The sequence below is a fragment of the Drosophila willistoni genome (assembly GCF_018902025.1).
Source record: "Drosophila willistoni isolate 14030-0811.24 chromosome 2L unlocalized genomic scaffold, UCI_dwil_1.1 Seg72.1, whole genome shotgun sequence".
Lineage (NCBI taxonomy): Eukaryota > Metazoa > Arthropoda > Insecta > Diptera > Drosophilidae > Drosophila > Drosophila willistoni.
In genome coordinates this window covers 3,505,147-3,531,570 of record NW_025814049.1, presented here as the reverse complement: position 1 = coordinate 3,531,570, position 26,424 = coordinate 3,505,147, and the positions used below count along the sequence as shown (strand labels likewise).

The 26,424-nt window shown below is 35.1% G+C and overlaps 1 protein-coding gene across 3 annotated transcripts; it reads right to left on the bottom strand.

The window, feature by feature from the left end:
- Positions 1-21,882: 21,882 nt before the first annotated feature.
- Positions 21,883-22,733, bottom strand: LOC6646129. Of its 3 annotated transcripts, none has more exons than XM_015177639.3 (3): positions 22,638-22,733; positions 22,190-22,567; positions 21,883-22,138 (listed from the first exon to the last, which is right to left on the bottom strand). In XM_015177639.3, the coding sequence occupies exons 2-3, from the start codon at positions 22,563-22,565 to the stop codon at positions 22,113-22,115; spliced, it is 402 nt and encodes a 133-aa protein (XP_015033125.1). In that variant the 5' UTR covers positions 22,566-22,567; positions 22,638-22,733; the 3' UTR covers positions 21,883-22,112. The 3 variants fall into 3 exon arrangements, with proteins under 3 accessions (XP_015033125.1, XP_023033634.1, XP_023033635.1); XM_023177866.2 differs by having other exon boundaries at positions 21,883-22,104; XM_023177867.2 differs by having other exon boundaries at positions 21,883-22,101.
- Between the last annotated feature and the right edge of the window lie 3,691 nt (positions 22,734-26,424).

Below are 26,424 nucleotides of genomic sequence, written 5' to 3'. Positions count from 1 at the left end.
TTTTCAACAATTAAAAAGAGCTCAATGAGTAATGCACAGGAGAAATTAAAATTTCCCCCTATACAAATAAGGACTTGCCCCCTTTTAATATGCTTCAACATTTTACAGAGCGAGCGGTTTAAATTTCATTTGCAATTTTTCTATCCCTAACCCCAATTTTGAGTAACTCTAATTCTTCTTCTCAGTGGTTGTCGCTTTTGGTTTTTGTGGAATCTTTAAACAAGTTAAGAGCCGCAATCAACTGTAAACAAAATCGAAATTGAAACGACAGAAATCATGCTGCACAATAACCAAACACAACACTCCATGAAATGCCATGAAAAGGGTTGGACTCGAGAAAGGAGAACCCCAAAAGGAGATAGTTGGACTGGCGCGTGGTGGGTTGGGTGGTAGCTGGAGGCAGAGTGTTCTCGCGTGTGTGTGTGTTTGGTATCTGTATGGAAGTGCAACCGTTTGTTGCATGTTGGCGATGCCAAGAATTGACGTGATAAGCGCGATGCACATATACATACACAAATAATACGCTTAATTGACTTTCATGTGTGCACGAGTGAATGCCGCTACACTTTGGCCCAAAAGTTAAGGGCAAGGGAGGAATGAAAAGTGTGGTAGTTTGGGTATAGAGAGGGATACGTGGACATGGCCAAAACAAGCTAGCATTGCTGTTGGCCAGCCTGGTGTATTGCAGCTGTTGCAGCTGAACTACATACTAGTTCATTTCTCAGAAGAAAATGAAATAAAAAAATAATATTAAGCATGTCGTCCCGCCGGCTCCGGTATACCATGTGGGACAAACATTTCGTATATCGAAGACCAAATACATGTCTAGCTCACTTTTAGAAACATGTGCACTGTATCGCCACTTTGTTAGTTTTCGACAAAATCAGTTTTATTTAATTTGAGGGGCCGGAAGAGGGCGTGGCAAAAATTTCAAATAAACTCGATAAGTTGTACATACTACACGAGCCTATATACCAAATTTGGTAGCTCTAGCTCGTATAGTCTCCGAGATCTAGGTGTTCACACGAACGGCGACGGACAGACAAGGCTAGATCGTCTCGGCTGTTGATGCTGATCAACAATATATATACTTTATGCTCTGAGGGAAGAAGAAAAAATTGTAGTAAAAGGAGGATGGTTTTGTTTATGTATCGATGAATTGAGTTGCAGAAAAAGAATTTTGAGCATGTAAAAATATTATTGCCAAGGACTGCAAGGGTATATAAACTTCGTCACAGCCGAAGTTAGCTTTCAAGTGCATTATGATGCTCTTCTGTCTATGTATGTATGTGTGTGACTCCTGTCGTATGCTCTTTACACTCAGCTTTCACCTTTCGGCATAGTCAATGTCGGGGTTCTACAAAAAACTTCAAGTGAAACTCAATTATGCACATCATTACCCAGTTGGTATTTGGCACTAGAAATTTATGCCTTTTCAGGTATCAAGCGAAAAAAGAAATAGAGACGTTTGACAGATTATCAAATATATGTACATATTTGTTATTAATAAAAAAGTATTTTGGACAGTTTGCTCGATATAACTTTGTGTTGTTTTCACCACAAAAATTTTGTGGATATAGCTTGATCGTTTGTTTTTTTTTTATACCATACACCCATAGGGTGAAATGGTATATTAAAGTCGCCAAAATGTATGTAACAGGCAGAAGGAAGCATCTCCGACACCACAAAGTATATATATTCTTGATCAGGATCAACAGCCGAGTCGATCAAGCTGATCAAGAATATATATACTTTATGGGGTCGGAGAAGCTTCCTTCTTTCTGTTACATACATTTTGGCGATTCACCCTAGGGGTGAATGGTATAAAAATAAGCTCGACTGTTTCCCTTTCCTTCTAGATGAACTAAAAACTCTTCAACAAACATATCAATAATATAAATATTATCTAAATTTGAATGTGACTAACTTCTCAATCTCTTTTTTATAAAATAAAAAATGTTGATTTCTTTTCAAATTCAAGAGATCCCTTACTTTTGTCTATAATTTCTTATGCATTTAACAGTGGAAATAATCTGTGCCTTAGATCCATTTGGCATTTATCCAACCCAAGTCCGAATTATGTTGCTTAGTAATTTTGAGTATCAATGACTTTTGGATACGCTTAGCGATTAGGTTAATTGTTTTATATTTTAAGTTAGCAGACTTTAAATTTATGAAAAGACTTGTTTCGATTTCTTATACGTATTATGTCAAGGATAATACATTCATTATTTAAATATAAAGAAAGTGTATTGGCAGGGTTGGCATTGGATGCTTTCACTGTCTGTGGTTTGTTATGACTTAATGTTTATGCCCCAGGAGCAACAAAAGACATAGACACAGACACAGACACACACACACACACACACACACACACACACACACACACACACACACACACACACACACACACACACACGCACACACGTGGTGAATACAGCTGCCGCATAATGAGCGCAAAAACATCCTGTGTTGATTGTCTACACACACACACACACACACACACACACACACACACATACACACACACACACACACACACACACAGACTCGTGTGTGTTTGTTGAAAGGACTCGACATTGCCGCTCTGCTTCATATTTTTGCAACGTTTGCCAAGATTTGTGCGCTTTTAGCCAAGGCGACGTTGACGTTGGTTCCAACTTTCTTTCAGTTTTATACATACATATATGTATTTTTATTTTCGTTTTTCTTTTTTGTGACTTTTTAACGGGCATGAGAGACATGAATGCGAATGGGTCTCTGCTTAAAAGAGAGAAAGAGAATGAGAGTGAGTGCAGTCGGCATGTCGCCAGTTTTGTTGACGCCGACCCCCGGCCAAATGCCCCTCACACTCTCCATTATGTCTTGCCTCATCAGCCCATTTCAAGAGTTGCCCCGCTGCGTTTTTGCGACATGTGTCGCATTCTTCGCATCCTGCCAAAGTTAAATGAATCTCGTAATTGTTGTCATGGCCTAGCCGCTGCCGTCAAGCGTTAGCTTGACTGCTCCTGCTAGCTCCATGCTCCTTGTTCGCTATCCTAGTCTTAATTGTTTTCTGTTTCTTTCACCGTTTCAAAAAAAAAAAATTTGTTAAGTTTGTTTTATATAAAAAGGGCTGACATCTTGCGGTTTATGGGAACCATTGAAAACGTGTCATTCCACATTGAAATGCACTTTAAATCGGTGATTGAAAATGCTAGGCTACATCGGAGTTTTAATACCCTTGCAAAAAGGGTATATTAATTTTGGTCAGAAGTGTGCAACGCATGAAAGGAAGCATTTCCGACCATATAAAGATATATATTCTTCTATATTCTGCTGAATCTCGAAAAGACCATAGCCAGCAAGCATGATACAAATGTAGACCTCTGTATGGGGGGTCGAAGAACTGCTGATATTCTTCTGGAATACATCCGTAAACTAAGGGATAACGTCATAGGTATGAGGCAGAGCCCGGAAAGGAAAGAAAGGCGATTGACAGCTCACCAGGGTAGCCAAACCCAACGACATCACCCAACAGAGTGGCATTACTCCAGAGTTGATCGTTGGACTTTCGCCAAGCAACTGTGAATGTAGGCGCCAAATCCAAGAACCATAAGCATTGGCTGACTCATGTTACCCAGCGATCGTGGTCACTGCCAATATTGCAGATGCATCCGCTATACCCTCTTGTCCAACTTGCATGTTGAATTTATCCCTGTTGTGCTCCCAGTTTGTGGAATTACAGTTCAATCTGAATGTCTAAATTTTTTTTAGCTTTCGGGTGCGGGTGAAATTTTTAGCCTATGGGCTGAGTTGGGTTGGATGTAACATTTCGCCACATGCACACCTCTAGTACAGATCTACTATAAGAGCGACTACGAAATTGCTACGAGAGCAGCAGCAAAGGAAATTCTCCGTAGCTGCTATGTAGCAGCAAATGCAAACACTTCTTTAAATCGTTTGGCTTTGTTACCCGGCATTAAAACTCAAATTATTGTACACTAAACTCCATGCAAATATCGTCTACCTTCCTTTTTCCTTCTGTAACCAAAAAGGGGCTGCAATTTTTCATGCAATTGCGTAGTATTTTTATCTGAATTTTCCTTGCCTTTTTTTCACTCTCGTTTACGATGCGTAAATAGTCACTGGGAGAGAGAGGCGGAACTGGTAATGAAACGTCTATAAAACTCAACGAATGCACACAAATCCCAAATCATTTATCATAAAAAAAGTGCATAGTAGTATGGTTTTTTTTGTTGTATTTTTTTGCTTTTTTCTCTTTTTTTTCTAAAGTTTCATTCACTCGCTGGTGGGTTGGTTGGTTTAAATGAATGCTTCAGTGAGTACATCTCACAATTTCAGACCATTGCGAATTAGTGGCTTTTGTTGTAGCAACTTACCTGAGAGTAGTTTAAGGACACCTGCCGTCAATAATGATAAGTTTTGAGTTAAATAGAGAGGCAGATCTGCAAGTAGATCAATCAGAGTGAACATCATTAAAATTGTATCAAGTTTTTTTTTCTTGTTTGTTTTTTTCTATTTGATTTCATTTTGTTATTGAAGTAAATTGCTGTCAGGCGGCTGCAGAATTAATTAAAAAGTCAAAATGCATAACACAACATTGGCAAGTGTTTATTAATTATTTCCCTATTAGATGTCGATATTTTTACCGTTGCCGTTGCCACCGTTGCTGTTAGTAGCAGTCGCTGCTGTTGCAGCAAACCCGTTGACAGATTGGCCAAAATGAAATGTGTAGGGGAAACGCGAAATAATCATCATGTGGTTAACACACACACACACAAACACACACAGACAAAGACACACGAGAGTGTTTGTAAAGTAGTTTATAAATTTTAACTTGTTTAAATAAATGATAGGTAAAGATGAGGTGTTATACATAACTAAAACCGAATACAATCGAGTCTAAATAATTTCAAATGGCAAGCGAACAGAATATTTTCACGAATTACAGAGGTTTTTGATTTAGCTGGTTCTCCAATGGATTAAGTTTTTTCAGAGGACCAGAAGTCTCTTACGAAATATTGAGGTTTTCGATATAGCGGGGTGCGAATTATCTAGACTCGACTGGTTCTGCAATCACTTTTTTATTCAAAAATTTCAATCGTAAACTACACAGTTATTCAACAAAATATTCAAAATATAAGACGTTTTTCAACACGGCAATTGTCTTAGGAATAAACACTAAACATTGAAAACTTTTTTCTTATTCTTTCATACTCATAGGCGGATAAAGGTCGTTGATATAGGAAACTTTGTTCGTTAAAGTATGCAATATGGAAGTATGGAAAAGTTTCATAGTTTTTAACAAATTTATAACTTATCGTACATGGCGTAAGTAAAAAAAAAATGTGTCTGTGAACAATGTTTGCCTCGAAGATTATTTTATCTAGCGAACATTCCCTGATTTCATTGTCGAATCTACATAGATTTTTGAAATCGAAATCGATAGGTATCTAGAAACTCAAAGTAATCAAATATCCTTATGTGTCATCACAACCATGGTTGCAGGGAAAAGACCAATTCCATAGACTGGAGATAAAACAACTAAACAGAATACTAAGCGGTCACGCATTTGACAAAAACACTCTATTTAAAATGAAAGTCGTTGACAACAACTTATGCGATACCTGTAAAATTACAGAAGATATCTCACATATTATTTTAAATTGTTCAAAATACACAAACACCCGAATGAACTTCCCAACACTAACAAAGTACAACGATATATATCATATACTCGCGCAAGAGCCTATCGCCAACTACAAATCGATAACACAATTTACTAAGGCTGCCAACATAGAACTCTAACAATCTAATCCACATATAAATAAATTAAATTAAATAGCTAATTCATTTATAACAAAAACCAAAATACGAAACTCATCATCACGAATACGCTGTGGCGTTAACCTGTTATACACAGGGAGGCCAAAGAAATCTTCTGTTCAGAAGTAACTTAATATCAAAAAAAAAAAAAAAAGTAATCAAAATTAAGTTGTTTACAATTAAGTCAATTAAATTATTAAAATTATAAGGATCCGCATCTCCTTATTTACTTTTTAACTTGCAAAATTAGATGTATCAAGTATATGCACATATTGTTGATCAGAACGACGAGACGAGTTTAAAAAGCCATTTCTGTCGACGCGAACTCCTAGATCGTAAGAACTACAGAGTTAAAATGTAGGCTTGTTAGGCTATACTGCACAGCTTGTTTATCTCGGATTCCGCCGCATCGGACCACTATATCACAAAACACTCACACAAACAGCAAAGTCACGAACAGTGAATTTTCTAAATAACTTTCTTGTTTTCTGAGCTATTATCGTAAAATTGGTGAGTTATACGACTGTGCCAAATCCGATCAAGATTGGGTGACTATATTATATTACTTCTATAGGAACAATCGGTATTGTTGAGTTTTGTTACCTGTAAAGACACTAAGAGGTCCTATCTTAATATAAAAAAAAAGAGTCTCCATTAAAACAATAATTTTTATCAGTTAGACACACTTAGATCTGTTTACGTGCAGACCTAACCCTACCCTATATCTTTCAGGATATGACTGATTTAGCGTAGTAATTAGTAAGAAAAACTTAGATTTATTTTTACCCCAAAGAAATAATTATAATTCGAGTACAAGTTTACAACTATAATAACCAAAAAAAAAAGCAAATATCTAAAATTCTTTTTAGTGTTTCGCTTTTATTATTAATCCTTTTGCACGTATTACTTTCTGCATCGTTTAGTATTAAATTACTTGCACTATAAACAAATTTCGTTCACCTTTCTAATTTATAAATTATTGAAACTTTGTGGCACAATGAATAAACAAATCGCTTGAAATTCAACACTCTCATGTCCGGAAATTATCGTTAAACTCTTACGGCCTTAGGCCGTATGGGAAAGTAAAATGCAAATCAAGGCATAGCAATACTCTACTTTCGTTGTATTTTGATGAGAGTTTAAATAAGGATAAGAGTTTAAATTTTTGTTTATGAAATTAAATGTGCTTCCTGGTTAAAACCAAAAAAAAAAAATTGTTTTTCTGATTAATTACATGTCGACAGTAGCAACTTTATTGACTGTTCAATGAAATGCGTCTTAATTTTACAACTTGGTTAAACTGTTTTTTATAGCTGCAAGTTTTCTAATCGAATTGAATATATCCGTTTCAACCAGAGTATCGACTTTTGGTTTTGATTTTTATATGTTGCAGACATGGGCATATGTAAAGCAGGAGGCAACAACTGACCAGTTTTTTTTTTTTTTTGTAATATTTAGCTTAGTTTTTTTCGAGTTTTCATGGTTCCTCCTCTTAATTGCCATTGCTGGTCGTTGCTCTGACAGCCACGTTTAATTTACGATTAAAAACGCTTTGGCGATTTATATAAGATGCTAAACTGGACACTTGAGATGAATGCGGCAAAGTGTAAACATGAATGATTTACCGATTGGGATGGAAAAAAAAAAATTAAATTAAATGAGGCTAAACGCTAAACGTTGAGCTAAAATTTAAGCAACAAAATAAAGATTAGTTCACTAAAATTTATTAAAAAGTTATATCTTTTTAGTTGTAAATTCTTTATCGAAAAATTAATTAATTTACTAAAATTTGCTACATCAGTTTTTAAAGCATTAAATACTCGATTGCCTTTACAAGGCTAACAAATTGATGGTCAACTCAAAATTTTTAGAAACTTATTTATATATAACTTTCAATTTGATTTACGTTTAATGTTGAATACTTGACAATGAAATAAAATTGCTTTGTAAACCGATTTTAGAATTAGCCAAATTAAAATAACATAAATATGAAAACGAAAAGATGGCAGAAGTGAAAATGATAAGATATATGTGAACTTATTTGCTAATTTAAAGGCAAAAAAATATGAATAAATTTCTTTTATATCTTTCCCACTACTAGGACTACGCCTATGAGAGACAAGGTGTATAATAAATGAAGATTCAATAGTTAAATGTGGTGATGCACATACTGAAATTGGTAAATATTCAAAATACGATGTCTGATTATTTAAGCCAATCACAATTTTATTGGTCATTTAAGGCCACAAAACAAATGCAATTTAAAATATAGCCATGGCAATTGCTCATCACCAATTTGTGCATGACTTATGTTAACCAATAGTAAAAAAAAAAACAAAAAGCAAAAATAATACTTATTGAACATAAAAATGAGAGAGAAATTTCTCAGTGCTCTGTGCGCAGCAATCTTCTTTTTGGACCAATGTCTCCGGAAACAGTTGGCACAGCTGGAAGCTTGGTTAAACAAGGGGAAAACCGAAACTGATGCAACGCAAGCAACAAATTCAAGTGGCAACATGTCTCGACAACAACAACGACATCAACGACAACAACGAAGGATGAGTTGGAGGAATAGGAACGGTTTGGGAAGCGGTGTTTTGTTAGTAGCCAAAGGCGATGCGTCAGTTGTCGAACAACAACAACTACAACAGCAAAAACAAGAACAAGAACACAAAATAGAACTCTGAAACGGAGGAGCAGCTATTGAAATCTGCTTTTGCTGATTGACGTCGAATGTTGTGGTTTCGGTTACGATATTTGGTACCAAAATACAAGCAACAAATAACGACAATGACGACGTTGACCCAGGACAACATCAGCAACGAATGATGAAGAGAAGATGATGATTATGACAACGACAGGGACAATGCGGGTGTCGAAACCAGAAGACCCGTTGCTTGTGCCTGGCAAGTTAGTTTTCAATTTCGTCCTTTTTGGTTAACTGCTGGTAGCTTCCATTCGACTAATAAAACTACATATATGCAACCCCAAACAAACTCAGCAAAACCAAAAATCACTAATAAAGAGCAACCAACAATTCGCAAAAACGAAAAGAAAATAAAACCAAACACAATTTTCAAGTGTATATAACTTAAAAATTAATCAAATTTATTCATTTTTATTGGAAGTTTGTAACTTTTTTAGTTTAGAATGCTTTCAAAATAAATAAATAATTATAAAAAATAATTTTTTTTTTTTACAATGCTAATGCAACATTTTCTTTTTTAATCAAGTAGAAAAAGCTTATATCTAAACATTTGTAGATTATTTTGAATTTTATTGTTGGGGCTAAGATTTATTATTCTCTACTTGTTTTTTCAGCTTTTGAAGCTATTTAAAACCAATTTATGATTTTAAATATTTCGTGTGTTGAATTTTATAAAACTTTGTAAAATTAAGTTTTAAAAATTATTTATTATGTTTTGTTATGGCTTTTTGACAAGACTTGTTTAATTTATTTTTAGAAAAATTTTTTTAGTGTTGAAAAAATATGTTTTTTTTTTGTTTTGTAATTTATTTTATTTACAGAATTTTAACGTAACTGCAGCTTCCCAAAAGTATGTTATACATTTACTTCTTTTTAAATTTTATCACAGTAAGGACAAATTTTTACAAAGTGGTAAGGACCGCGAAAATTCGTTCTTTCTTAAAGCTTGTTCTTATTTTTAATTAAAGTAAATAAAATGATAACAAAGTAAACGTCAAATAGAAGTAGGTGATAAATTACATATAACAAAATGAAAAACTATAGATTGCATTTGTTCATCACATCTATGGCGACACTTTTTTTTGTTTTATGATGTTTTATACCTTTTGTGATCAAATACGTTGCGAATATAGTATTTGAAACAAACTTTTAGTTGCACATTTTTATATATTTTACTTTATTTAAAGATTTTGGCGGGGGTATTTTTGAGGGTCTTATTTACTTATGTTCTTTTTTATTATTTAGCAAAAGATCGCGAGCCAAGTTAAAAACACGCGCGACCAAGCGAAAAAATTATAGAACTCGCAAAGCGCAATGACGAGTTTAATAAGCTGCAAAAGAGCGATTTACTTTTTGAGGGAGAGGGAAATTTGATTTTTAACGTATTTTTTTTTTGGTTTTTTTGTAGTTTTAGTTTGGTTTAACGACCACCGAGAACCGCGCGTTGACGTAGTCGCCTAGAGACTGAAGGCAACTATTATTTGGATTCCGATATTGTTGGACAAGAACCGTTTGTTGTTGATGATGATGATGATGACGAGGACAACGATGAGCAGAAGGCGGTACACTGAGGCACAGCAGAAGCGGCGCTTGCAGGCGCAATTGAAAATGCGCTTCTTATGCGGAATGCCGAGAACAAAGTGAAGTCATAAAGGCAGCCAGTTGCATGTTGTAGTAAGTATATTGTAGTTTCCTTGGTAGCACTCGACTCGACCGAAAGTTACCACGAGTCAATCCCGATGATCCCGATGTTGCATCAAACTGCACTCAACCAGAGCTGATTCTAACTCAAAATTCAAGTTCGTTTTTGCACTTCGTTCATACAAGTAATGAGCACATAGTAAGCTTATGAAAGACAAGAAAAACAAAAGATGCCAGCGTCCCTGACTATGTAGGCCTGTAACAGAGGAAAATTCTTTTAACAGGAAATGCAACAACTGTTACGGCTTTCAACCTTTTCGCTCTCAAGAGAAAATAAAAAGAGACAGAAAATTAACGACTAACGGCTTAAAGGGATAAGTAAAAGTAACTTTGAATCCCTTAAATAAAATTTTACAAGTCTATTTCAAATAAAGCACTGTAGTTATAAAGAGGAATTCAAAATACATATTTAAAAACTAATCTGCAATATTTTTGTTTAATTTTTTATTTCTCATATACCAAATGTTTCCGTTTTAACGTAAAGAAAATGATTTAGTCTCTGCTTTCTCTTTGAGCTTTATCATGAGCAAATCACTTAAAAGCTCTTGAGCGTAAGAGTAATCCTTTTGTCAACTGTTCCCAGTATTTTGGAGTCATAATTTTGGCTCTCTGAAAATATTTTTGGCTCATTTGAGTTTTCTTTCTGTTTTGACCAACATACTCAACTCAGTTTTGTGGCAAGAAGACAAAGTCACTCATTTGCTTCAGAAAACATCTTTCTGAGTCAAATAGTGTATTAAAAAATTTAGTCATAATTGTAATAATTTTTGAATTAATCATTATACCTTTGGGTTTTTTTTTTTTAATTTCGTACTTGCTTTTTGACTGTCTATGCGGCTGAAAATAATGAGATATGAAATGAGATATATATTAGATATATGTAATAATACATGAAAGTCAGTTTACAAACTGTTATTAAAAATATACGAAAGCGGTACAATTCTCATACGAATTCTTGTTCTTCAATTTGAAATGTATCCCTTAAATGTTTAGGACAGGATTCTCACCAATTACAATATTATTTTCATGAATTTATTGTTTGTTCGATCGAAAGTGTATTAATTACTTTGTGGTCGGCACTCTGCTTTTTCGGTCAGTTTTGGATCAACCTTAGCTATATGGGACTTGCTTTTTTAGAATAGCGAAGACCTTGAGATTTCTAAAGTTTACATATTGTAAGTTACACTAAAAATCTACAGACCTAAGTATACTCATATGCTTCAAGTTAGGCAAACTTTGCAGAAGGTATTCAAATTTTAACTGGTAACATTTTCAAATTAAACGTTTTGTATTTGGAATTTTTTCTGTTGGGACTTTTGAACTTAATCCTAAGAAAGTTGTTTAGTTAATTTTGAACACCGAAATGCCAAAAAAAAAAGAAATGTTTTCCAGCCTAGAAGAAAGATAAATATTTGTAATGAAAACTACAATTATATCTAATAGTATTTTGAACAAAATTTTTTCAATAAAGGTTTTATAATTAAAGGAAAGTGCTACATCTTAAGTGTGTATTAAATGATAATACGACATTCATTGCATATGAGCGACAAGTTGTTTTGCAATATTATTTCCTGTCATTGAAAGGGACTGATATTAGGTAAGACATAAGTCATAGTCTAGACACAAGTCTACTCTTAAGTAAAATGATTATGTGCAACTGAAGCTTAATTAAATCTGAAATATACATACCAACTTTGTTCTATATACAGACATAACATATACAGTTGGTGGGCTAGTTAAAACTCATTTATTTAGAGTTTAAAGCTTATGAGCATTATGACTAAGAGACACATTTTGATCTTCAACGTTATGCTAATGAGAATTAAAAAAAATGAGAAACCAATTCAATTACAGGCAAACTTGTCTTTAGCATAAAGCACAAATGTGATGAGATGATCAAAAATTAATGAAAATGGCAAAGTCAATATGATACTTAAATGTAGGCAAGAAAAAATATGTAGGGAAGACGTTGTTACCAATTCATTTTTCCTTTTGTTAACCTTTTACAGATAATTACAAGATTTAATAAAATTTTAGTAGTTTATTGAACAATTTTGTGTTTGTTTTTCTAGTTCAACTAGTGTTTAAATTATTGCCCACAAATTTATTTATTATTCAAGCTCAAATTATTGAATATTTCTTAAGGCCCAAATAAGTATGCTATGTAAATTTTACTTTTTATCAATAAGCCAAAGAATAATATGTAAAACAAATAATCTATCAAGCATCATAGCAACAAATGTCAGTACGAACAAGGAGAATATCAAATCTTCAGACCACGCCCCCTTAATACACACCCATGCACTTAAAGTACAGTAGTCTGGAGCAGGTGTATTTTATTTTTTATTGCAGCTCGCATCCTTATGTTTTGTTTTCTTCTCCTTATTTTTTTGCAAGAAATTCACATAAGTTACAGCTGCTTGCAATTTTGTAACGACAGTGGGTAAAAATATATGTTTAAATGAAAAAAAACGTATATCTTTTATTATTAATTTGCTTCGTCGTATTTTATTAAATTTTATAATATAATTCATATTAAAAGAAGAAACTCAAGAAGCTCGTCCCGACTTTGGTATACCATGCACTAAGGGATTAAAATAAATAAGAATAAATGTATATAAAATTCTTTTCACATAATGCAAGCAAATGCCATGTCATAAAAGCTTCTTTCTACCTGTTACAAACAATTGGGCGACTTTAATATACCGCTTCACCCTATGGGTGCATGGTCGGAATAGGTTTTGTGCCAATGTGCATAATTTTGCATTTGCAATGTAAAAATCCCAACATCTCTTGCCTTGACATTTGCCTTTCTGTAACCATTCCACCAGCTAATGAGCTGCAATTCGTTGCAATTGTTGCCTTAAAGTTAAGAACAGATGCACTAATGCCATAGAAGAGTAAAGGTGCCTGAAAAGGCGTCCTTGTGGAAAAAAGTATCATATAGTCTTAAAACTACAGCCAAAGGTTTAAGGACAATAGTCCTTAATGTGAATGGTAAATAAATAAAAGAAAAAGTATAGAGCTAAATCAAACAAGTGGACAAAATGACAACAAAATTACTAAAGGCTTGTGTTCCTTTCCTAGGACTTGATATTGATGCGATTTCCCCAGGGTTTGGTCATCCCTGTTCTTAGTCAACTTTTTCGACACCATTTTTATTCCCTTGCAGTATACTCTATATTAATTTTGACCATATCAATTCTTGATCAGCACGATGAGACGAGTTCAAATAGCCATGTCTGACTCTCCGAAACGCGAAATTTCGTATGTAGGCTTGTATATACTGCACAGCTTGTATATATATTCATGCGGATCGGACCACTTTATCATATAGATCCCACTATGATATTAAATATTGATGAGTTTATTATACCCATAAGCAACTGTGCTAAAATTATTTAAGATCGGGTGACTACATAGTATTGCTCCTATAGGAACAATTGTGGAAAACAGCGACTTTTCTCAATAACTTCGTTATTTTTTGAGCTATTGTAGTGAAATTTAATACTGGTGTGTTTATTACACTTATAAACGATTGTGCAAACTTGATCCAAATCCGGTGACTATATCATTTAGCTCCCATAGAATCGATCGGTAGAAAACAGGGACTTTGATCAATAACTTCGTTATTTCCCATGGTAAGACTGTAGGCCGTTCTTTCGCAAACATTCGAATTTTTAGATAAAAACGTTTTTCCACTTTGAGGGCTATAGGTAAGAAAATAGTAACAAACAACTTGCAAGGGTATACAAACTTAGCCCCGGCCCTCTGGTTTTTTCTGCATTGTGGTTTATCATTCTTTTTTTGGTCGTGGCTTCAAAATACTATTACTGGTTCGAAGTTGGGCTAACGCAAGATCTTATCTAGAGACACCAAAATTTGGTATATAGATTTGTTTGGAATGCGCACAGATTACGATTAGTTTACATTTTTTGCCATATACTTCCGTCTCCATAATTTAGAAAAAAACGATTGCCTATCGCAATTTTTTTTGGAAAATCAAATTCAATGTACTAGTTAGTCTTATTCATTTCCACTACTAACTTACCAATCAGACTAGAAACACGCAAAATACACATATAAAAGTGTTTTACTTGACGGTCCAAAAAGCCACAGTATGCCGTAGGCTAGTAGCGGCGCTAGAGTGCACGAGTGGTTGTAAGAGTAAACAAGATAGCATATGCTATGATGAGATATGTAAAATAATTTAATAAGCATACATTTGGTATTCGAAATTTAAAATATTTGCTTCAATTAGTGCATGGTATATCAAAGTCGGCGAGAATACTTACTTACTTCATTGGGGTTAACTTTGCTCGCTTTTTTTTTTTGCTTGGCTTGCACGGCTGAGAGGCGATAAAAATTAATGACTCCCCAAAGTGTTCCCACTGAACAAGACGCAAGACCCTTTTTAAATTTTTAACCATTTAATTCCAAGATAAAGAAACATAACAACACAAACATGCTGCCTTTATTTGATTTAAATATGCAATTTTTAATACGCCAACTATGCAGACGGAACATCATAAAATTCTGGTCTTTTCGTTCAGCTCTGTCTGCAAATTGAATGCAATTCGGGTTCGTATTCTACAAAACTATTTCAGGCAGAACAAAACGAAAAATAATCCAACCGAATGCAAAGGAGAAGCAATAAGTACATGTTTTATTTATGCAATTTCTTGCCGATTGAAAGAGCGCATGAGCAAACGATATATTTCGTGTTATAGGGTGAGAAACCTATTCAAAAGTTTGCGCCTCAATCCAAATCCAAAATGCATTGACGACGGGGGAAAAAGCTTCAAAAGCTCTTCTCATGCAAAATGTACAAAAGTTAAACCAAGAATATTTGTGCTACAGAAGTAGCAACACAAGACAAGAAACAAATATAGAAAACATAGTCTTTTGTGTTATCTTATATTAAGTTAAATACTTAAGGGAAAACAGAACTCACTATTGCCGGTTGGCATATTTTTTATACCTCGAAACAGGCTATAATAATCTTGATCAGAAGTGTGCAACTTATAGAAGGAAGCGTCTTCGACCACATAAAGTATATTCATTCTTGATCAGCACGACGAGACGATTTCAAATAGCCATGTCCATCTGTCTGTCAGTTTTGATGAACACAGATTCCTTCAAGACCGTTAAAACTTTAGAGTTACATTTATGACCTTCTGTATACTGCATTCAGTCGGATCGAATCACTATATCATCTAGCTTCCATATAAAACGGCAAAGTAATGAACAGTGACATTTCTTGATAACTTTGTTAGTTTTTTATTGTCATAAAAGGAGGATTTGCCAGTTGAACATATATATTAATGACTGTGTCAAACTTGATCTAAATGGGGTGACTATCTTATATTGCTTCCATAGAAACGATCAGTCGAAAACACTGACTTTTATCTATAACTTCACGCGATGGTCGTAAAAATTAACATTTGTCAGTTTAATATACAGTGCCGGCCACAGATTAATGATGGTTAATTTTTTTTTTTGACTTAAGTTCTGATTTTTCGGCTACTCAATAACTTAATAGTAATAATATAATTACTTTTCTGTAATTTGTTGGTTATTGTATTCAGATGATGAACTGTAAAATGGTGTTCTTAGCTTAAACCGTTTTTTGCACAGGTGCATTTGTACAAAAAAATATCAAAGAAGCTAACTTCGGCTATGCCGAAGTTTATATACCCTTGCTGTATACTTGGCAATAATATTTTTCCTTTTTGAAATTTCTTTCCCTGCAACTCAATTCATCAATACACAAACAAAATATTATTTCTCTTTTTACCACAAGTTTTTCTTCTTCCATCATTTTCTAAGCAAAGCACGGCACGCATACACATACAGTTCATGTAGCGTTGCGTCTGTGTGTGTATGCGTGTGCTCTGTTGATTTGATGATGGCAGTAGTAGGCAGCAAGCAGCGCTGCCGGCAGCGTTTGAACCGATTTATATTGACTGTAACTTGTGTTCTATTTATCGGATCAGATTCAAATTTTGGGATCTGAGATTTTATATCTATTACTATCATATTGGTAAATTTCATGGGGATACTCCAATTTTTGCAAAAATGTTTCTTCTAGAGCTATATGATATAGTGGTCCGATCCCAAAGATTTTCATACTTTATCTCACCCGGGCATCTTATTTTCGCATTGTCGTTATGTCTCTTTTTAGAGACACGCGAGCACACTAACTACACAACTCGACGACAATTTACAAAGTGTCGACGTGGCTCTGTTGTTAGTGTGCTCGCTTGGCGATCGGGTGGCTGGGGTTCTTCGACTCCCAGCTTGGTCGAAGTTTTTCATAATGCTTTTTATTTATAATGCTTTTTATATATTTGCATCTCATTCTCTCGCAGCGAGCACACTAACTACAGAACTCGACGGCAATTTACAAAGTGTCGACGTGGCTCTGTTGTTAGTGTGCTCGCTTGGCGATCGGGCGGCCGGGGTTCGACTCCCAGCTTGGTCGAAGTTTTTCATAATGCTTTTTATTTATAATGCTTTTTATATATTTGCATCTCATTCTCTCGCAGGCTAAATACTATAAGATCTATATGTGTCTCTGTTTAGTGTCGCTTTTTCGTTTCATCGAGTCTGAAATCACTCCCAACGATTCTAAAGAAGTTTTCACTTCAAAAAAGTCCGTTTTTTGGGGGGAACGTTACAGATTGAAGTATGATTTCTTTAAAGAAGTTGTAGAAATAGCAAAACTCAGATAAAAACTGCGTACCACAAATATTTTATTTAGCCGTAACTTTCGATTTCGAGCCAATTGAAAATCTGAATTTTGTATGGAATTTTTCATCTTTTGGGCGAGGTCATTTTGCGACTCTAATTTGTACTGAAGTACTTTTTTCCCTGAACTACGAAAGAAAGTAAATTGAATTTCCCTTCTTTCATACATATACACAAATGTACATATGTGCATATGTAAATATGAAATTTATATATCTATTCGATTTAGAGTAACAAATATGTACATATGCACATACATAGGTAGTTTGTTCCTTGTTTACGGTAAATAAAGACAAGCAAAATAAGCGCAAAGACCTAAAATACAAGAATATATTAAAAATTAATTCCGAGACTTCGGCGTTGTACATTCTTTCAGCTACTGCAATTGCTGGTCTTAATGCTGCTGTCTGGTATTCAATTACGTATGCCACGGCAACCATGAAAATGACCATAAACAACAAATACCACCAACTTCTTAACCACATGCACTTCTTCTCACTTTTGCAATCGATTCATTTGCATGCAAGTTTTTATGTATATTGTCTTCAGCTGCAATATAAAAGGAAATATTTAGATAGATACTATTGCGTTGTTAACATAAAAGCTGAGACCAGAATCAAAAGCTAAATTAAATGTGTAGAGGATTTACAAATTAAAAAAAAAAAACTACAGGAATGCGTCTTTCCCCCTTCTCCACCAAAGAGCAGTTTACTGTAATGCGACAGTGGGATAATAATAAAAGTTAAAAGGATATGCTACGACACCTCCATTCACCGTCATAATATTTGCTTTTTGCCCATTTAAAATAGATTGCATTCCAAAAAATATATTTTAAAAAAAAAGTAAGTCGTCTTGATTCTAGAGTCTTGATTTTCAAGTGGGTTTACCACAGCTGTGATTGGACATCTGCAACCATTAATGATTTTCTCAGACTTATCGGAGAACATTGTGAGAGAAACGTTTTTATTAAGCTGCCTAAGACCTGACCAAATTAAAGTATTTTTATAAATAAAACTTCAATAAAGAAATCTGCATTTAAATTTTGCTGATTAAGGTAATAGAAAAAAAATGGGCTAATCTAAATTTAATAAAGTTAAAGGGTTGTGTCTATTATTTTCATCGTGCGTGTTTGTATGTATTTAAGATGTACAAACATAAATAAAGGGGGAAGATAAATAAAAATGTGGGAAGCAGTAAATAAACATGGAGCAGATTACGTTTATGTATTAAAAATTTTTATAAAACGAATTTAGGAAAAGCAAGCTATCAACCGCTTTCAATCCAAGTCTATTCCGCTTTTCGGTAATAATGTTGCCAGCCATAGAAAAAGATCGCTCAGCCGCTGCGCTACTAGCTGGTATGGAGTGAATTCGGAACGCCAACTTGGATAAACCATCATATATTTTCTGGTTCATTTGCCACCACTCCAACAAATTAAACTTGTAGCTCATTTCAACAACTTCCTTGCAATATCTTTCAACTTCTTCTTCAGGTGTTTCGAATGGGTTTCTTGTCGGTTTCATCAAATTAGAAAAGAAAAATGAATCGCCTAAAGTATCGGTTCGTTAGACATGGTTGTTTGAATCGTTCTGAGCTTGGTTCCCGAAAGAAAATTGTGTTGAAGCGCTGGAAGATGTTGGAGACAAAAAGTCACCCTCCGGGGTTGCATCCAAAATGTGGGTACTGTAAAATCTTTTGATGTAGGCTAAATCCTCAAGTTGCATATTTATCGCTGGTGGATATAAAAAGAATGAAGCTTGATGCCAGATACTTAAATTGGCGACCCAAACTTCATCAACGTTGTGAAGAATCTTTGCTTTCAGTTCTGCAATGGTATCGATATCGATAACTCAACGAGGGCTTGTAATGTTGTTATATTGGCCTCGTTCGTTGTTTTTCAAAATATTGTTGATTTCGCCCCAATTATCGAGTATAGATTTCAGCACCCTATAATTAGAGTTCCACCGTGTTGGGCATTGGTTTTTTAGCGAGGTGGGAAGAAGGTGCTGCCTTTTTAAAATATTTCACGGTCTTTCTGCATATTTCTAACATATCGGTGAGCTCTGCGGTGGCTGCAAACGACTTGTCTAACACATTCGAAAATAAATGGCTGCTGCAGATTAGACGTGTATTGTTTTCCAATGCTTTCACCATATTTGTTCCTCTGTCGGTAATAAATGTAATCTTTTGTATGTTATCCACACCGAATTCATTAAAAAGGCATCTTAGTTTTTGTAATACATTTGCACTTGTAGACCTTTCAAAATCCATAGATTTCATTCCCAAAACCAAGTCAATGTATTTAAAATTTTTTTGGTAGTGGAGTGCCACGCCTATGAAATTTCGCCTCACATAGTTGTCCGTCCACATGTCAATTGTTGCTGATGCACCTTCATTGTTCACAGTGTCTATTATTTCATCCTTAATTTATTTTTTGAAGTGAAAACTTCTTTAAAATCGTTGGGAGTGATTTGAGACTCGATGAAACGAAAAAGCGACACTAAAAAGAGACATACATATAGATCTTATAGTATATAGCCTGCGAGAGAATGAGATGCGAAAATGAGTGCGTTACGAACATCTTACCAATTTTACAATACCCTCTGCAAGGGTATAAAAAGTAAATAAAAATGTATCACAAAATATACAATGAATGAATGCACAGCAACTAGAATCACTGTCTGTTCAGCTCTCTAAAGTGGGAGAAATATGTGCATGCGAAACCAGATTGAGCAATGGAAAAACAGTTTTGATTGTGGCAATTTATATTTCACCGAATCAATCAATAAATAGCATCACGGAATTCATTCATGAAAATTTAATAAAGTATACACCAGAAGTATCGCGGATACTTAGAAAAGATTACGATAAAGTTCCAATGATTTTAAGTGGCGATTTTAACGTAAATTTTGCATTGGACACAGCGGTTCCTTTAATTGACTTTCTCAATACAACATTCAGTTTAAAAATGTGTAACAATCGCACTGAATCAACAACACGATCAAAAACAACAATTGACGCGGTATTTCAAAGATATGTTGACAACATCGAAACCAAAGCATTTGTATCATATTTTAGCTATCATAAGCCACTCGTATCATTTGTAGAAATTGAAAACATTGAGGATGAATAATAATAAAATGAAGAAAATAAAACATGACCTTTATAGCAATATTATAATGAACCTATAATTATCCCGCTCCTAATGCTGCTTTTGTCTCATTCTCTCTCAGTTTGTTTTACGGAAGGTTTCACTTCTATCGTGTCTAACCGTTAGACGCACTTTTTTTTTCATGGGCAGACTTTTGAACATGGCGTGATACTGTTGTGGGATCCGGTAGTAAGTCCTCCACATCCACATTTTCGCCATACTTTGCCCCTATTTTTATGAATAGCTTGACCAGTTTTAAAAAGCCCTACACCTCCAACTGAAGAAAACGGTCGGCAGTCTTCCGTGCACATCCAATGTGGATGCTATTTTCAGACATTGTGGTTGCTTTGCTGTTTTGCAACAGCCATGCCTAGCCAAATTGGATGTCTGATTCGCCGTGAATTTTAGAACAGCACAGCAAATGCGGCAAAATACAAAATTTGGCAATATCGTATTATCAGACCTTATTATTTCCGACAATACTGACCAAATCGCACTGCGTCCTTTTCGTTTGGTGGACAGAGTAAAGTTTCCATTTTCGATTTGCTCTGTTATGAACTCCGAATTAATTTCCTCCATTTTTTCCAAAAACTTGTATTTTTTGTTTTGGCGATGACAAAAATTCGATAAATAATTCTTATAGTCAGTCAATCACACACAATCAGAAAGTGTGATTGTGAGACCACAGACGATAAATCCTTCGAACAAAACAAAAATCTTCGGTCACTCCCATTTGCCTAAGCAAAAGATTCGTTCCGCTCAATCAAGTTGTAGGAAAATATGCGGTCATACAGAATGAACTACTAGCAATACTTTTTTGAGCGTTCGATTCGAACCGATACAACCCATTCACTCAATACATAGGACCGCATCGAACAAAATCAAACTCAATGATTGGGTGCACCGTAAAATTTATTATTCATTGCAGTTCTCTGGTACATACATATTTCAAAATTCCCCTTCGCGTTGTATAAGACCGCATTATACGAGGGATACCTGTATTTAGCTTCTGATACAGTGTACTTTATCCATTCACACGCTTGCGTGGTTAAATCGTGGTTCGAGTCGAAAACCAACCTGGATCCGTGTCGGACGAACCCGAGTTGTACAACCCATGCAGTATATAGAAGCCCATGTGCAAAATTTCAGCTCTGTAGCTCATATAATCTGTAAAGAGATTCCACTAATTCAGACGGCCAGACGAACGAACACGGGTATATCAATTCTGCTGGTGCATTCTCACACGCTCACGTTCTCTCTTTGATCGTCGTCTCGTCTCTCGTCTTCGTGTATAGTGGGATTGATGCACATCGCAAATGCACATAATAATTCCTTGATTATTATTCCTATGCCCTTTTCTAAGGGTATATTAAAACGCCAGTCTTGGACAACGACTGAAATTTTGTGTTGGAAACTTAAAACAAGCAAGTCTTTCCTCACCAGTATCACTATAATGACCGATCGCTTCTATAACGGCTAGTGGTCTGATCAGATATTCCCAATAACTCCACCTAACCCTTTAGAAAAGCTTAGACGCCAAGATAAGCAAAGTCTCACTGCAAGTACTTTGTGTTTTACAACATGCATTAAGCTAGTTTAGATGAATTCATCAAAAACAGAGAAATTTTAGTCCTGTCCTGTTGCCATTTCACGGCTAAGTTCACGGCAAGAACTTAGGAGGTCGATATAGGCAACATTCTTATGCGATTTCGAAGTAAATGTTATAGAAAGAAAATACCAAACGTTTTTAAATGTGTGTAATTTACAACAACTTTGTATTTATTCGAACTTTTGTGGATTTGCTTTAACAGAATAGCAAATGTGAATAAGTACTCGATGATCCCCCACAGAACTAACGAGCATTATAACACCGCTTGACCAACAAGGCAAGAATAATTTGTATGTGTATGTGTAAGTGTAGGCGTATTGCATGTGTACTGTATGTCTAATGCTTATGAAAAGTCTACTTCCAATTTAGTTTTCGAAAATAAATGAAGCACCTGTAAATGATCTATCAATGCTCAATACATTTCGAATAGACAATTTCTTACCTTTGTTCACTTCGAACAATTTGTGGGTGGTCATCAACCCATTCGATTGGGATCCCGCAGGGATCAAGTCATCCTGCTTCCAGTTTTCGATATCTTCATCGGCATCCACTTCGTTGTCCATTTCATCCTCATCGTCACCTTCCTTATCACTAGTAGAATTACTCTTCTTAAGCTTCACCCACAAGACTCTAGCAGTATAGATGGCAACAGCAGCAGCAGTCAGCCAGGCACTTGATTGGATACCCATTGCTCCAGACTTTTTTGTAGTCGTTGCGGCGGCAGCGGCAGCGGCAGCGGCGGTTGTTGTTGCTGCTTCTGAGCCGCTTGGTGGTGGAGGTGGTGGTGTTGTTGTTGCTGTTTGACCATTGGCTACCATTGCTAAATAGAATAAAGTTATTGTTAATACCCTTTTCCCTGTTTAGTCCTTAGTGATCGCTGCAAAACTTACTGAATATATATGTAGATACTTATTTAAATTGTTATCTGATTTTTATACTGTTGTTTGCTGTTTGAGCAATGAGGATTGAATGAATAATTTGGCTGGGAAAGCGACATACGTTTAGTTTTGAAATATTCTGGCTTGCTGAGTGAACTACAAAACATTGCTTTCTACTAAGTACAATGGGACGCATAGACCAAATGCAAGGAAAAATTATTTAGTAATATTATGGTGAATGTCATTTGTTCAAATTTGTTTTTACCTTCTTTCCAAACAAATGGAAGTACATATTTTTTGTACGATTGAATGCCATAATAAAAAAGGCTTCTTTCTTTACGGAATTTATAGCCCTAAACTAAACACAAAATAATTTTTCTATGCGTCCCATTGTACTTAGTAGAAAGCAGAAAAGTCCCAATTATATTGCCCGTAACGTGTGCTCCGATCCGATTAATATTTCCGTAATTTGCATGGTCATTGTCGCGTGTGTCCTCAGTATTATTAGTATCAGTACAGTGTAGTCCGTTCTGTAATTTTGGATATAATAAAATATTCTTATTAATCTAATAGTTGTAAGAGTGTGCAAAGCTAATTCTAGAAAAAAACAATTTTTTAAGGTTTTATTTTAGATTGTCCTTATGGACCTCCCTCCCCTTTATGATAACATTAGTTCGAAGCTCTGACTCTACAATTCCTTCTTTGTACAAAGGATTAAGTTTGTTACCCAGCCGTTTGTTGCGTCCCATTGTACTTAGTAGAAAGCTGAAAAGTCCGAGTTATATTGCCCGTAACGTGTGCTTTAGTTATCCGATCCGATTAAAATTTCAGGATCTAATGTTTTATATAATAAACTATCATAGTAGTAAATTTCATAGCCATACTCCAATTTCTTCAACTATTTTTCATCTACTACTATATGACGTAGTAGTCCGCTCCTGAAAATTTTCATTCTTTATCTTACCCGAGTTATCAAATTCTTCCCTTTTGGACCGCTTAGTAAAATAACAATCGTGGTCCCACAGAAATAATCGAAACCCCAATTGTTGAAAAAATTGAGTCCCAAATTATTAACAAAATTGATACTCCAATATTTACAGCTGAGAAAAACCCCTCGCTATATCCCAATGTATCCGCCAGGCAGGCTATTTTTTTTAGGATGGGCGAGTCATATATCCAACGTCAATACCCAAAACCTTATACATTTTTCGCCCCCTAAAATCAAACTTTAAGGTAAACATCCTTTTTTTTTTTATAAACAATTGGACACTTGCAATAACAATTGTCCCCCTAAAAGTCAAAAGCGTGAGAACGCTAATTCAGCATTAAAATTCGGTGCAATCAAATTGCACCAATATCGATCACGCCACTAAAGGGCTCGCAAGTTTAGCCTATAAAAATCATAGAAGCAAACATCGGCTATGCCAAAGTTTATATACCCTTGCAGTCCTTGGTAATAATAATTTTACATGTTCAAAATTTGTTTTCTGCAACTCAATTCATCAATATACAATCAAAACAATTTTACTCTCTATTTTACAATTTGTTCTTCTTCTTCCCTTATTCCCAAAGCAAAGCAACGCACGCATACACATACAGTTCATGTAGCGTTGCGTCTGTGTGTGTTATATTTATCCGATCACATTCATATTTTGGGATCTGGGGTTTTATATCCAATATTAGCACATATGTAAATTTCATAGCATACTCTCATTTTTATGAAAATGTTTCTTCTAGTTCTTCTAGAGCTACATGATAAAGTGGTCCGATCCTTATGGTTTTCATACTTTATTTTTCCCGGGTAATAAAAAACCCCGAAAAAAAATTTCAGCCCGATAGCTCTTAAGACGGCTGAGTAAAACGCATACGCACAGACGGACGGGCGGACGGACAGACGGACATGGCTATATCGAGTCAGATTCTCATGCTGATCAAGAATATATATACTTTATGGGGTCGGAAACGTCTCCTTCTGTGCGTTACAAACGTCTGACCAATTTTATAATACCCTCTGTAAGGGTATACATATTACTCTAAGACATCTTTGTACTTTAGTTTTAAGTATTCATGCATTAAATAAAATCCCGTCTTTTAACTCAACAAAAACAATATCTTTTTTTTCGAGTCTGGAGAGACCAGATATATAATTGGCGCAGTCGGTAGGATCGGTAAAAGTGAACTTGTTATTCTATCCGTGTGACACATAGAATTATCCGTGCGTTACATAGAATTAGTGAATAATCACTATAAAACTCCGATCCGACATCAAGAACTTACGGGAACGCTCAAAAGTCTACAACAGTGAAAAATATTTACGCCAACTGTGCGCGGAAATATCAACTGTGGGTTGCAACCAAAAAATTCCAATTGTGGAACAAAAACGCCAACTGTGCGCGGAAATGTGAACTGTGTGTTACAACCATAAACTATAATTGTGCAACAAAACGGCAACTTGTGTGCGAATAAAATAAAACACCACCAAAAAACAAAATGGCCGTAGAACTCACCGAAGCCCACCTCAATCAAGCACTGTCTTCGTTAGGACTGGTGGCAAACTATGATGGAACACCAGAGAATCTGACATCATTCATAAGGAGGATAGTTTTCATCATGCACCTATATCCAACCCATGGCAACATAACATAACGTTCAGCGCAATCGAGATGCAGCTCACTGGAGGGGCACAACGACTCTCGCAAATTGGACAAGCCAACACCTGGCCGGAACTAAGATCATTCCTCATCAATGAATTGAAAACGCAGACCCCATGTGACGAACTTCTTCGACGCCTCTACAACACCAACTATACAGGAAACCTTCGTAGGTTTGTAACGGAATTAGAAGATAAATCCTATATTATCACAAACAAGCTTAGTCTTGAAAACGATGCAAATAACACTACTCTTTATACAAATGCTTTAAATAACACTATAAAAGATGTAATAAACAAAAAATTACCCGATAGATTATTTATGACGTTAGCTAGATATGATATAACCAAAGTTAGCAAGCTGAAACAAGTAGCTCAAAGAGAAGGGTTATACGAGGATAGTATAACAGAAATCAGAGAATCAAATCAAAGCCAAAGTCAAGACCAAAAAAGTGGAAAATCTTTTCTACCCAATAGTACAACTCCGTCTCAAACAAAACCATCCGATATAACACAAAAACTTTTCCAAGATGTTCAACAAAAATTAAATAGTGACAGGGCTCAAAATCCAATGAGTTATCAACAGGAAAATAATTATCCAAAAAATAACGTAGCAAACCAGCCTACAAAAAGACAAAGAGAAAGTAATAGTGGAATTAGCAAAATGGACAAATCAGCGATTGAAAATGAAATAATAGAAAGCAATGAGTATAGATTCGACCATTTAAACAACGAAGAAACACAAAAACTTAAAGAAAGTCTTGTACGAATTCAGTGACATTCAGTACCGCGAAGGTGAAAATTTGACTTTCACGAGTACAATAAAGCACTCTATTCATACAAAACATGAGGACCCAATTTATAAACGTCCATACAAATTTGATATAGAAATCAACAAAGAAATAAATGAAATGATCGAACAGGGTATCATTCGAAAGTCGAACTCACCCTACTGTTCACCAATTTGGATCGTTCCAAAAAAACGAGATGCTTCCAACAAACAAAAATTCAGATTAGTCATTGACTACCGAAATTTAAATGAAGTCACAATAGATGACAAATTCCCAATTACAGTCATGGATGAAATTCTCGACAAACTGGGAAAATGCCTATACTTTACCACCATTGATTTATCTAAGGGATTTCATC